This window comes from Carlito syrichta, unplaced genomic scaffold (genome assembly GCF_000164805.1).
Source record: "Carlito syrichta isolate Samal-C Ts95f unplaced genomic scaffold, Tarsius_syrichta-2.0.1 Scaffold131666, whole genome shotgun sequence".
In the NCBI taxonomy this organism is placed as follows: Eukaryota; Metazoa; Chordata; class Mammalia; order Primates; family Tarsiidae; genus Carlito; species Carlito syrichta.
In genome coordinates, this window is record NW_007075762.1 from 63,582 (window position 1) to 77,874 (window position 14,293).

At 38.9% G+C, this 14,293-nt stretch overlaps 1 protein-coding gene across 1 annotated transcript in view; it reads left to right on the top strand.

Moving 5' to 3' along the window:
• Positions 1-14,293, top strand: part of LOC103250712 (phosphatidylinositide phosphatase SAC2) — a 67,170-nt gene that overhangs the window by 44,642 nt on the left and 8,235 nt on the right. The window contains exons 3-8 of the mRNA XM_021708166.1: positions 1,441-1,569; positions 1,793-1,960; positions 2,066-2,122; positions 5,274-5,472; positions 6,017-6,196; positions 7,078-7,145. Coding sequence (XP_021563841.1) covers positions 1,441-1,569; positions 1,793-1,960; positions 2,066-2,122; positions 5,274-5,472; positions 6,017-6,196; positions 7,078-7,145 — 801 coding nt within the window. The remainder of the gene's footprint in view (positions 1-1,440; positions 1,570-1,792; positions 1,961-2,065; positions 2,123-5,273; positions 5,473-6,016; positions 6,197-7,077; positions 7,146-14,293) is intronic.

Genomic DNA, 14,293 nt, shown 5'->3' on the forward strand with positions numbered 1-14,293 from the left:
CCCAGACTGGAGTGCAGTGGCCGCTCCCGGCTACCGCAGCCTCGACCTGCTGGGCTCCGGCGATCCTTCCGCCTCAGCCTTCCAAATAGCTGGAATTACAGGCGCTGCGCTACTACGCTCGGCTAATTTTTGGCGAGATGAGGTCTCGCCAAGTTGCCCAGGCGGGTCTCGAACCCGCGGGCTCTGGCAATCCACTCACCTCAGCCTCCCAAGGCGTGGGATTCCAGGCTGAGCCACCGAGCCCGGTTTACGGTCATCTTTTAATAGGAGTCTCCCACTTAGTGTACCAATGAAATTAGTTTGCTGAAAAAACATAATTGGTCTGCATATTGTTAATAGAATTTGTGTGTACCTTTCAGAATATTTGCTTTGTGTGTGTTGAGCCATGTGAAATTATATGTAAAACCCTTGACTGTAACCAGGTAACTGTCTCTTGTCGTTTTAAAGCCATATTCATTCTTCTAGTCTCTTCCTCACTTTTGTCATTTGGACCTCATATTTCCTGTAGCCCCTAATTAATACTGCTTTGAGTTTGACTAATCTCTGGCCCCAAGGTGCATGTTATTAAGCTGATTTTATTAGTGTCTGTTAGGATAGGTGAAGAAGAAGTGTTTAAAATGTCCAGCTTCTAAGATTCCCACTAGAGCAGATTCAAGACATCTTCTCAACCAAAACACTCAATTAGCACGAATATTTAGCACAGATACTTGTGATAACCCTATAGCATAACAAATGTACACTTTGTAATTTTTTTTTTTTTTTTTGAATAGGAGTCTCACTCTGTCACCCAGGCTGGAGGGCAGTGGCACACTCCTTTGGTCACCACAGCCTCATCCTGCTGGGCTCAGGCGATTCTTCCGTCTCAGCCTTCCAAGTAGCTGGAACTACAGGCATGTGCCATCATGCCGGGCTAATTTTTTGATTTATTGTAGTGATGTGGTCTCACCAAGTTTCCCAAGCTGGTCTCAAACCCGCTAGCTCAAGCAATCCTCTCACCTTGGCCTCCCAAAGTGCTGGGATTATAGGCATGAGCCACCACGCCCGGTGCTACACTTTGTAATTTTTTTATTTTTAAAGATGCTAATTTCCAAAGCATTAATAACTTTAATCAGAACATCTTGTTCTCCAGTTATATTAAATATGAAATTATCATTATGATTCTAACCTGAATTTTTCACCTCTAAATCCTAAGTTTATTCTGCCCTGTATTCTTTGTGTCTTCTCCTTTATTGTAGCTTTACAATCACTGAACCCACAGCTGTTTTCCATCAGTTGAAAATAGAGCTGTGAATTCAGTTATTAGACTTGGACATTTTATTAATTCTTAGGTTTGCTTTTAATCAAAATGCATGAGCAGCAGCAGTCTCTTCTGCACTCAAACTTGAACATTTAACAAGCAGATAATAATAACAAATCATCTTTCTCTTTCTAATTATTTAGCTCTGTAAGAAGCATCATTTTGGGATTAACAAACCAGAGAAGATTATACTATCTCCTGATGACTCAAAGTTTCTACTGAAGACCTTTACGCATATTAAATCCAATGTGTCTGCTCCTAATAAAAAGAAAGTAAGTTTAATTGATGTGGGCTTTCAATTCATCTTTGATTTAGTCTTAAATTGAGGGATAATTTTCTTCCCAGTAAATATATTTTCAAACCATTTGTTGTATTGAAGCACTGTTTCCTCATGTTTTTGGGGTGATTTTCAGTCCTCTCCTCTCTCCTAGCAAGTCATGTATTATTTATGTAATACTTTAATTTCTGTAGTAATAGTAGAATACTTTCTTACAGGTTAAGGAAAGTAAAGAAAAGGAGAAGTTGGAGAGAAGATTACTTGAGGAGTTGCTGAAGATGTTCGTGGACTCAGAATCCTTTTACTATTGCCTGACCTATGACCTGACAAATTCAGTGCAGAGGCAGAGTACTGGGGAGAAGGATGGCCGGCCCCTCTGGCAGAAGGTACCACTCATAGTCCAAAGCACAGGGCGAGTGGTGGCCTGTTGGGCTTTTATAGGAAAACTGAAGTAATGTGTTTCTGAACTATTTTTTCTTTACCTTTTCTAGGTTGATGACCGTTTTTTTTGGAATAAATATATGATACAAGATCTTACTGAGATTGGTGTGAGTAGTTGTTTCTAAAATATACTAAGTTAGCTGTAGTTGTTAAGCAAATGGTTTTTAATTATATCAAAATTATTTTTAAAATCTCATCATGTTTTCCCCTATAGATTGGGAATCATTTAGCTAGGGAAAACCAAGTCATTATTGTCATTATTTTTGTTTTCTTTTTTTCTTTTTTCTTTTTGGAGTCAGTGTCTCATTCTGTTGCCCAGGCTGGAGTGCAGTGGCATGATCATGACTTGCCACAGCTTTGATTGATCTTCTGGGCTCAGATGATCCTTCAGCCTCAGCTTCCCAAGTAGCTGAGACAACAGGTGTGCACCACCATGCCTGGCTGATTTTTTAATTTTTTGGTCTTGAACTCCTGAGTCCTCTGCTTTGGCCTCCCAAAGTCCTGGAGTTACAGGCCTAAGACACCACGTCTGGCCTTAAGGCATTTTTAAGGCAGTTCATAATTCCACTGCCTAGCCACAGGCTTCTTGCAGATTCCCATAGGGTAGTGGTAACTTAAAGCTGTGAAACTGATGTCCGTAGAGTTCTGTGAAAGAGGTTTTTTGTTTTTACCATTGGGAATGTTGAAGCCCAGTTGTTCTGTAATGATGCCAGGTATTTACCTTCCCTGGACCTCTGTTTTCTCATTTGGGAATTGGAGTAGACCCATTTCTGAGGCCATTCCAGTATTGCCAGTGTTTGATTCAGGGAAGATACAGAATATGGATGAGATTATCAATAAAGTTCCTCTGGTTTGATAATTACTTGTTTCCTTTACTTGGTCATATATGTGGGAAAATTAGGACTTGCTGGAAAATTATGACTATCTAAAGATGATTTATTCATTCAGTCAACAAATATTTATGGAGGCCTGCTATGTGTCACGAGTATAACTTGGACAATAAACAAAGCAGACAGATAGCTAAATAGGGTCATATAGTATCTTTTTCTTACCCCTCCAGAAATTTTAAATCTTTTCTTTCTTTCTGTTTCTCCCCCTTAGTAGTGGTTGGTATAAATGATTTTTACTTTCTTTCGTGGTGTCTTCCACTAGATATTCATCATTCCTGTATTGAGAATGAGGCATGAGCTTGTTCTCACTTCTGTTTATGATGCTGATCAAGCTATGACCACCAAAACCCAGTGATAGAGAGGAGAAATATAAGGGCATCTATGAGGCAGGACCCTAAGAAACCTGGAATTTATTTATAAAATATTGTGTATTTATTCTTACATGTTTAAACTTCAGTCACCTTCGTGGTACTCTTTGTTTGATACAATATACCTATTGAAATGCTTCTACACTGCTCAAAACAGTTTTTGAGTTGTCAGTTGTGATGCCTTTTAGTGCTTCTATTGTTTCTTGTTTCATCTCTTCCACATTGGCAAAACATTTTCCTTTGAGGACTTTTTTCATTTGGGGAAACAAAAAAAAAAATCACTTTGGGTGATATTGGATGAATAGGGCGGGTGGGGCATGGGGAGCCATGCTGTTTTTGGTCAAATACTGCTGAATTCTCAATGTGGGGTGGGCAGATGCGCCTGTAAATCACCTGTCATGAAATGGGCAAATGCTTTGAAATAATTTTGAAAAATTATACTGAAGCTGAATGCAGTCTCTCACAACACTAGCTGGTACACTGTTGCCGATGAATTCCTAGACCACTTACCTAGCAGGGGAAGCCTATATTACAAAGGGTCTGCCCTTCAAAAAACAATTCAGTTTTTTTGGGGGTACCCCTTGTATAATGAGTATTTGTCCTTTATGCTGACAATATCAAGCTGTAATATATTTTGCAGTTTTTGTCAGAATGTTTTTACATTACCATTTGAAACTGGAGACTTGTAGCCAGGCTTGGTGGCTCAGCCTGTAATCCCGTGCCTTTGGGAGGCTGAGGTGAGTGGATTGCCTGAGCCCGTGGGTTCGAGACCCGCCTAGGCAGCAAGACCTCATCTCTACAATAAATCAAAAAATCAGCCGGGTGTGGTAGCACATGCCTGTAATTCCGGCTACTTGGAAGGCTGAGGCGGAAGGATCGCCAGAGCCCAGAAGGTCGAGGCTGCAGTGGCCAGGAGCAGCCACTGCACTCCAGTCTGGGAGACAGAGTGAGACTCCAACTCAAAAAAAAAAACAAACAAAAAAACTGGAGACTTGTAATAAAGGTGACAGTTGACTACATACATTCTCTCTTCCTGCCAAGAGTTTTGCATTTGTTGCTAGAATAAAAATACAAATAATGGGATGGTGATAATAATAACGCAGGTAAACCCTTCACCTCACTATGTTCAATTCTAACCACCTCCTTAAGATCATATCTGCAGGCTCCATAAAACTGTGAGATAGGACCTGGGGTATTTGGCGATGCAAGAAGTGGATTTGAAGTTGATGCTGAGATTAAGACTAGGTACATTTATGGAGATCAGAGAGAAAGTAAGACTAAGAACAACTCTCTGGAACATTTTTTATCCTTTACTGTCTCTGCATACAGTCAGTTGAGAAATCTGAGTATTCTACGTCTGAAAGACACAAAAAAGGAACTCTTTAATCAATATTCTCTTAATTATGTTGGATGATATTTTAAAATAAGACATTTATGGAATGTGCTTTTTAAAAAAATTCATTTACTACTCAGATTTTAGCTTGGCGAAGCAATTTTTTTTCAAAACTAGAAAATGAAGTAGACCTATGTGTTTGATAATAAAGTGCTCAGAGTTTGTTGTATTTTATTAAAGCCTTAATACAATTGGGATTTGAGAATTAATCTTTAAGCTTTATTTTTTTATGTACCAACAGGAATAATCATAATAGCTACTTGTGTTAATTACTATCTGGCAGACACTGTGCTAAACACATTTCATGCATTATCCATTTAATTTTCACAGCCTCATGAGGTAGCTGCTATTCCTATTCACAGAGGAGGACGGAGAGGCACGGCAAGGATCAGTGGTTCCCCTCGATGAGTTAATTAGTGGTAGAGCTTGAATTTGTACCCAGGCAATCTGGCTTATTTGCTGTACTCACAATAAAGAAAATATGGTCGAAGAGTGGAAGGTTTTTGCTTCTAATAAACTGACAAATATATGCGATCTGCTGTTTGAGTTTAAGGAAGTAGCCTTGCTGTACAGAATAGAAACAATTTGATGTTCATATTGTTTTCAGATATCAGATGTGGACTTCTGGATTATCCCCATTATCCAAGGTTTTGTGCAGATTGAAGAACTTGTGGTTAATTATAACGAATCATCTGATGATGAGAAAAGCAGCCCAGAGACCCCTCCTCAGGAGTCCACCTGTGTAGATGACATTCACCCACGATTTCTAGTGGCTCTCATTTCACGCCGAAGTAGGCACAGAGCAGGTGAGTAGAGGGCTGTAATGGTATGCAAATCAAATCCAGGCGAGAGTGGAAAAGCTTCAGATGTGTTGCAGCACTAATGGCAGTAATGGATTTGGAAGCACAGTTGGCCTCAAAGCGCTTGGTGACTCTAAATACTGTGATGTAATTGGAGACTAATTTTCGAAGAGGGTTGAATAGGGGAGAGTTAGCAGAATGAGAAAGAAAAGGAGGTACATATATATAGAGAGAAGAAAGTCACTTGGGATGTGCTTCTGAATACTTACATTCTAGTTGACAGCCTGTATTACAGTGATAAATCCTTCTGGAGTGCTGGCATCCTCTGGAAAACCCTTCTCTTTCAGTTCAGAGGAACTATCATAACTTGAACTTGTTAAAAACAGTGATGCATACAGTTGTGATTTGGGGTGAGTTGATACTGTTTTGCTTGGCAGTGGCACATTGGATCCCCAAGGCAATCTTGGAAGACACATTTGATTTGGAAGCATAATTAGACTAAACAATTGTTGAAAAAATGTTGCTGTTTTCTGTTTTAATTTTCTTTCAGGAATGCGCTATAAACGAAGAGGAGTAGATAAAAATGGAAATGTTGCAAATTACGTGGAGACTGAGCAATTAATTCATGTTCATAATCATACCCTGTCATTTGTTCAAACACGAGGCTCCGTGCCTGTATTTTGGAGCCAGGTTGGTTATCGATATAATCCAAGACCTCGACTGGACAAAAGTAAGCATGTTAATTATTTGATTTGCAAATGATAGCTTTAGAGAGAATTTTTCATTCAGTTAGATACTTGATAGGGTTGGCTTTGCTTTGCCAGATACTTCATTCAAAACAATATCTTGTATTGTGAAATGTAATACAGTAGAAAGTTGTATAATAATTACAGGAATAATAGTAATTGGCTAAGTCATTTATTTAACAATAAAAATTTCTCTACCAAAAGAGCAAAACAACTTCACAGTTTTTAAATTGTTATTGCTTTGAAGAATATTTTATTGACTGTTTAACTTTGGAACAGATTAAATGTAGCCAATATTTGTAGAAGCAGGAAATATCTTAAGATGGAATTACTAAAAATCAATAAGATGCCTTTACTTAAATGTTTCTCTGTGAAAGTTGTGAGTTTTTTTTTTCTTTTTAGTATCGAGTATTTCATTTCTTTGTATTTTAACTTCAGCCTTGGAATAGCTGAGTTTTTAATTAGATTATTGAATGAGGTTGATTTTAAAAAACTGTTAAAGTATATTTGTCTCTCAAAACTTAATTTGTATTCTCTGTGAGTTTCCAGTTTGGCTTCAGCTTTTTTAATATTGTTTTAGAAGAGTTTTAATTTTTTAATTATAAGCCTTTTCTAAGAAGTAGGCTGGCTATGTTAATCTCATAGTTTCACAGTATGTACTTTCAGATATGTTTTAGCTTAGTCTAATTGGAAAATTGTAAATCATATCTTTGGCTTAGCATTTCATTTTAAAATGATGATTTTAAACACTCTTAGTTACATTTGGGCTATCAATAAATTATTAAAATAATAATAAAGATAGAATAGGCACTAATATGTCTTAAACATGAGAAGGAAAAAAAGATTTTGTATCACTTCTTTGTAGGTGAAAAGGAAACTGTTGCCTATTTCTGTGCCCATTTTGAAGAACAACTGAAAATTTACAAAAAACAGGTGGGCTTTGATCTGTAGTAGTAAATGTTCCTTCATATTTAGAAATGACTGTATATCTCTTTCTTTAAATTCCATGAAAGTAACATTGTGCTATTCATAATTAAGCAAAGCAGCATTTTTCATGAGGTTAAAAACACATATAAGCTAAGAGTATTCTTAATATTCTTTAAGAATAATCACTGAGTCAGCTACATAGCTGAGACTACAAGCACACGCTACCATGCCCTGCTGAGTCAGCTGCTTTATTTATTTAGTCAGAGTCTTTCTGTTGCCCAGGCTGGAGTGCAGTAGCACAGTCACAGGTACTGTAGTCTTGACCTGCTGGGCTCAGGTAATCCTTCCACTTCTGCCTTCCAGGTAGCTGAGACTATAGACGTGTGTCACCATGCCCAGCTAGTTATTTTATTTATTGTAGAGATGAGTTCTCACCATGTTGCCTAGAGTGGTTACAAACTCCTGGGCTCAGGCAGTTCTCTCATCTCGGCCTTCCAAAGTGCTGGGATTACAGGTGTGAGCCACCATACCTGGCCTGAGCCAGCTACTTTAGAATGTGTTTGGGCAGTGGTTGACACCTGTAATCCCAGGTCTGGGAGGCTGAGATGGGAGGACTGCGTGAGCCCAGGGTTCGAGATCAGCCTGAGTAACTTGGCAAGACCTTGTCTCTACAATAAATAAATAAATAAATAAATAAATAAATAGATAGATAGATAGATAGATAGCTGGGAGTGGTGTCATGCGACTGCAGTTCCAGCTACTTGGAAGGCTGAGGCAGAAGGATCACTTGAACCCAACAGGTCGAGTCTACGGTGGCCATGAGTATGCCACTCTACTCTAGCCTGGGTGACAGAGTGAGACTCCAACTCAAAAAAAAAAAAAAAATGTGTTTGACACATAAAGAGATTAGACTGCTATAACTATTGCAATCTAGGAAGCATCTAGTCTAAGGAATGAAAGTCATCTTCCATGTACCACCAACAGTTCCACTTCCTGGAGATAACAATTTGATATGTATCTTTTATTTATTTTTTTTGAGTTGGAGTCTCACTCCTTCGCCCAGGCTGGAGTGCAGCGGCACACATGCTCACGGCCACCCCAGTGTTGATCCTTTGGGCTCCAGCGATCCTTCTACCTCAGCCTTCCAAGTAGCCATTACAGACGAGCGCTACCACGCCTGGCTATTTTTCATTTTATTGTAGAGACGAGGTCTCACCAGGTTGCCCGGGCTGATCTCGAACCCACGGGCTCAGGCAATTCACTCAACTCGGTCTCCCAAAGTGCTGGGATTACAGACTGAGCCACTGAGCCCTGCCGACATGTATCCTTCAATATCATTTTTCTCTGCCCACCTTTCATATGTATTCATACACTCACATATAGAGATGTGAAAATCAGTTGAAAACTATTAGGTGAGATACAAGGTCAATGATTTTGACAGAAGATTAATATATAATAGTAACACTTTTATCCATTAGCAGTGACCAGTGTGAATGTATAATGCCATGGAACGTGTAATAAATTTTTAGTGCATTTTTCTTACAGCATCAAAAATAAAATAGAAATAAATAACTTAAAATATAATAAATATACAAAAATATACCATGTATATGGGAAGAAAAAATAATAATTGCTGAAAAATACAAAAGAAAATCTGACTTAAATGGAGAGAAAATACCATGGTCCCAGAAGGGAGGACTCAATATTGAATAGATTTCAGGTCTTCCTAAATTAACATATCAATTTTGTGCAGTCCCAAACAGAGTCTCAGCAGGGAAATAATAAGCCCTCAGACAGAAAAAAGTTAATATGTTTTTGTAGAGACAGGGTTTCACTATGTTGCCCAGGCTGGTCTTGAACTCCTAGCCTCTAGTGATCCTTCCGTCTTGGCCTCCCAGAGTGCTGGAATTACAGGCATGAGCACCTGTAAACACCCAAGGTTGTTTGTGGTTGTTAGATACATGTCCTCACTCTGTTGCCCAGGCTGGAGTATGGTGGCATGATCATAGCTCACTGCAGTCTCAAACTCATGGCCTCAAGCGATCCTCTTGCCTTAGCCTCCCAAGTAGCTGGAACTATAGGTGCACACCACCATGCCCTAGTTCGAGAGCAGCTATTTTGAATGGTATTATCAATTAAATTAAACATGCTTATTCTGTTTAACCCCATAATTTTACTTGTTTATTTCTATCCTACTTAACCAATACAAAAATCAGATGAGGTATATTATGAATCTAAATGTGAAAAGTTAAGCAGTAAAGCTTTAGAGGAAAATATAGAACATCTTTTTGACCTGGGGTCTAAAATAGGACTTTAAAAAGCAGTAACTCTTGTCTTCCCATGTTTTCAGTGTATGATTACATATCACATATTTTATTAGTTGTTTAATAAGAGGTAATGCGCATCTAGGAAATAGTTTTGTTAAAAAAAAGTAGAGCTGGGCTCGGTGGCTCAGCCTGTAATCCTGTGCCTTTGGGAGACTGAGGTGAGTTGATTGCCTGAGCCCGTGGGTTCGAGACCTGCCTGAGCAACTTGGCGACACCTCATCTCTACAATAAATCAAAAAATTAACCGGGCATAGTAGCACGCACCTGTAATTCCAGCTACTTGAAAAGCTGAGGCTGAAGGATTGCCGGAGCCCAGCGGGTCGTGGCTGCAGTGGCCGGGAGTGACCACTGCGCTCCAGTCTGGACAACAGAGTGAGACTCCAACTCCAAAAAAAAAAAAAAGTACTATGGTAGAAAAAATTGATTAATTTGACTTTGACTTACATTTGTTCTTATTAAAATGTCATCATTTATTATTTATTAAAACTTTATTGAATTATAAATATTAAAATATTAAAATATTATTTATTAAAATTTTGTTAATATTAAGTAAGACTTTAAAAGCACTAACCATAATGAAAAAAGTTGATAAATTTGATTAAAAAAATAACTTCTATTTATTAAAAGACACCATTGGCTGGGCTCGGTGGCTCAGCCTGTAATCCCAGCACTTTGGGAGGCTAAGGCAAGTGGATTGGCTGAGCCCTTGCGTTCAAGACCAGCCCAGGCAACTTGGCGAGATCTTGTCTCTACAATAAATAAAAATTTAGGCCAGGCTCAGTGGCTCAGCCTGTAATCTCGTGCTTTGGGAGGCCGAGGTGAGTGAATTGCCTGAGCCCATGAGTTCAAGACCCGCCTGGGCAACTTGGTGAGACCTCATCCCTACAATAAATCAAAAAATTAGCCGTTCATAGTAGTACGCGCCTGTATTTCCAGCTACTTGGAAGGCTGAGGCGGAAGATCGCCGGAGCCCAGCAGGTCGAGGCTGTGGTGGCTGGGAGTGTGCCACTGCACTCCAGTCTAGGCGACAGAGTGAGACTTCAACTAAAAAAAAAATAAAAAAAATAAAAAATAAAAAAATTAGCTGGGTGTGGTAGTACACGCCTGTAATTCCAGCTACTTGGAAGGCTGAGGTGGAAGAATTGCTGGCGCCGAGCAGGTCAATGCTGGGGTGGCCGTGAGTGTGTCACTGCACTCCAGCCTGGATGATGGAGTGAGACTCCAACTCAAAAAAAAAAAAAAGACACCATTAAGAGAAGGGAAAGGCAATTCACAAAGTGGGAGAAGGCATTGAAGATTTTTCAATGTATATATGTGACAAAGGTCTCCTATCTAGAGTGTATTTTATTATTATAAATTCATTTCAAAAGATGTACAACTTAAAAGAAAACTGGACAAAAGAACTGATCACATGAATTAATACATGAAAAAAGATATTCAGAAAGCCAGTAGCCTTATGAAAAAGGGCTCCACCTCATTAGTCATCAAAGAAATGTAAATTAAAACCACTACTCACATACTAGGATGACTGACATAAATGCCAAGATGAGAAATATCAAGTTTTGGCAAGAATGTAGAGCAACTGGAACTTATAAGAAAAGCATTTTTAATCTACCTGAGAAAAATGTGTTCAGTTTGGGAGGCAGGTACAAGAACATTCATTGCAGCGTAGAAACCAGCCTCATTGTTCATCGTGAGAGCAATGAACGTATAGATCAAGTGTGGCACATCTAGAAGTATTGGCTATAAATGCTTAAGAAGGAGTGAGATAGAATCCATGCGCTAACATGGAAAGATCTAAAAATTACATTGTGGAATGGGAAGAGAAAACTTTTTAATGGCATGTGGTATGTTAGCCATTAAAAAAATCCCACAGAACCAGCCTCGGCAATGCAGTGAGACCTTGTATCTACAAAATTTTTTTTAAAATAGCCAGTCATGGTGGTGTATGCCTAGAGTCCCAGCTACTCAGGAGGCTGAGATGGGAGGATCACTTGAGCCCAGGATGTTGAGGCTGCAGTGAGCTGTGATCATGCCACTGCACTCTAGCCTGGGCTATGGAGTGAGACCTTGTCTCAAAACAAAACAAAATCATGTCATGTATATATATATATATATCTTAGCATATATATATATATGTATGTATGTTAGCATATATATGTGGTTCTCTTCCATCTGTTCTGTCTATGCACTTGTGGTATGCACATTGATAAAGAAATGCATTTGTGTGGGCTGAAGGACACAAACCCAACTGATAACAGAAGTTACCTCCAGGGAGGGCTATGGGATTAGGTTGTGGTCAGGAAGGATTTGACCTTATTCTGTGTTTGAATTTGTTGTGTGAATACGTTTGTGTATTAGCAATATGTGTGATTATAACTTCCTATAAAGAATAAATCACATTTTAAATGTAACACACGATTGTTAAAAAAAAAAAAGCAAGCAGTATTGTTGTGTAAACAGAGGAAATAACCTCTTCCATTCATCTCTGCTCCCTGTTGACTTTCACATCAATTTTATAGGTGTGTGTATTGAGCAGAAACTTCCTGATTTCTAACAGTATCCCAACAGTGCTTATTTATCCACCTTCTGCTAGGTAATTACTTTCTGGGTACATGGGCCCACAATTGGTCTGACTCAGCTATGGTGTGGCACCATTGCTCTTGCCAGTGATTGGTTTATGCATGGGCCTGTGTGTGTTCATTGGCGATTTGGCCAGTGAGGTCTGATGTGGGGTAAGTACCCTGGGAGGCTTTTGGGGAAAGGTGTCCTGATCTAATAAATAGACATACAGGAACCAATGGTCCCTGTGGGGTTTGTGTCCAGATTTGATGTGGAACTGTTGCAGCTATCTGAAGACTGTGAAGGAACTAGTTTTAGATCAACTAATATGCTGGCAGAAAAAAAAAGATGGAAAGAATGACAGAATAAAAGGATAAAGAGAACCTGTGTTCTTGATGGTACTGGAACCACTGAACTAAGCTGTTCTGGAACCATGCTACCTCCAGACTTGTTCTGAGATTTGAGTCAATTATTTGTCATTTGCAACAAAAGAACACTTTGACACATGCATATACACAATTTAAAACTTCTCAGAAGAGGGCTATACCTTGTATACTATTTAGCTGTTTTCACTTAAAATCTCATGCCTGTTATTTAATTATTTCTCCATTGGTGGACCTTTAGGATATATGTTAGTTCTTTTGCTATTATAAAAAGTCTCCAGAAAACATCTTTCATGTATTTTGGGATGCTTGTATTTATTTTTATTTTTATTTTTTTTGAGTTGGAGTCTCACTCGGTCCCCCAGACTGGAGTGCAGTGGCTGCTCCCGGCCACCGCAGCCTCGACCTGCTGGGCTCCGGCGATCCTTCCGCCTCAGCCTTCCAAGTAGTTGGAATTACAGGCGTGCGCTAGCACACCCGGCTGATTTTTTGATTTATTGTAGAGATGAGGTCTCGCTGCCCAGGCGGGTCTCGAACCTGCGGGCTCAGGCAATCCACTCACCTCAGCCTCCCAAAGGCGTGGGATTACAGGCTGAGCCACCGAGTCCGGCAACTTGTATGTTTTATATAATAAATGTATGGGTATGAAATTGCTGGATCAGACAGTATATATATTAAATTTGATACCTACCACTCTTGCTCCCAAAAAGATCACACCAGTTTTCTTTTTTCAAGCAACAAGGGGAACTAGTGCCCATTTCCTCACATATTCATCACGCTATTATTTGTGTTTAGTATTCACGTTTGCCTGTGTATAGGCAAAAACAAGTTCTGTTTTAAAATTTGCATTTTTTTGATTATTAAAAAAGTCTCATGTTTATTAGCTATTTGTATGTTTTATCATATGGATTTCCTGTGTCCTTTATTCATTTTTTTCCTTATTGGATTTATAGCACTCCTTATGTATTATTGGCTTTTATGTTGCAAGTGTATTTTCCTGAGTAGTACTTTGTTTTATTTTATTTTATGTTTTTTGAGTTGGAGTCTCACTCTGTTGCCCAGACTGGAGTGCAGTGGCCGCTCCCGGCCACTGCAGCCTCGACCTGCTGGGCTCTGGCTATTCTTCTGCCTCAGCCTTCCAAGTAGCTGGAACTACAGGCGCGTGCTACCACACCCAGCTTTATCAAAATAAATTTTTTGATTTATTGTAAAGGATGAGGTCTCACCAAGTTGCCCAGGCGGGTCTCGAACCCTCAGGCTCAGGCAATCCACTCATCTCAGCCTCCCAAAGTGCGGGATTACGTACTTTATTTTATTACCTTTGCTTATACTGTCATTTGGCACACATATTTAAAATTTTTATGTTATCACACCTGTCCATCTTTGCCTTTATGCCCTCTAATATTTATATTATCCTTAGAAGTCATGCCCCAGTGTACAATTATGGAATCATCCAACATATTCTACCTTTTTTATAACTCGAAGAGAATATTTAGGTCATTAATGCATGTAAAATTTATTTTGTGTATAATTAGATGTAGGAAGCTAATGTAAACTTCCCTCTGCTCCCCATATAGACAGACAATTATCCCAATTCTGTTTATAGAGTAGTTCATATTTGCCCCACAATGGTATTGTTAGCATATCTTAGATTTCTCAATTTTCATAGGCTTCTCTCTTGGCCATTAGTCCTGTTCTGTTGAGTCATTTATTTCTATACTAGTACCACCGTTTTAATTGCTATAGATTTAGAGTATGTTTTGGTATCCAGTGGTTCAAATACCCTTTTATTATTATTATTATTACTAGTTTTCAGGATTTTTTTTACGTGTTTATTCTTCCAGATGAACTTTAGAATTAACTTGTCCAGTTCATAAAATGA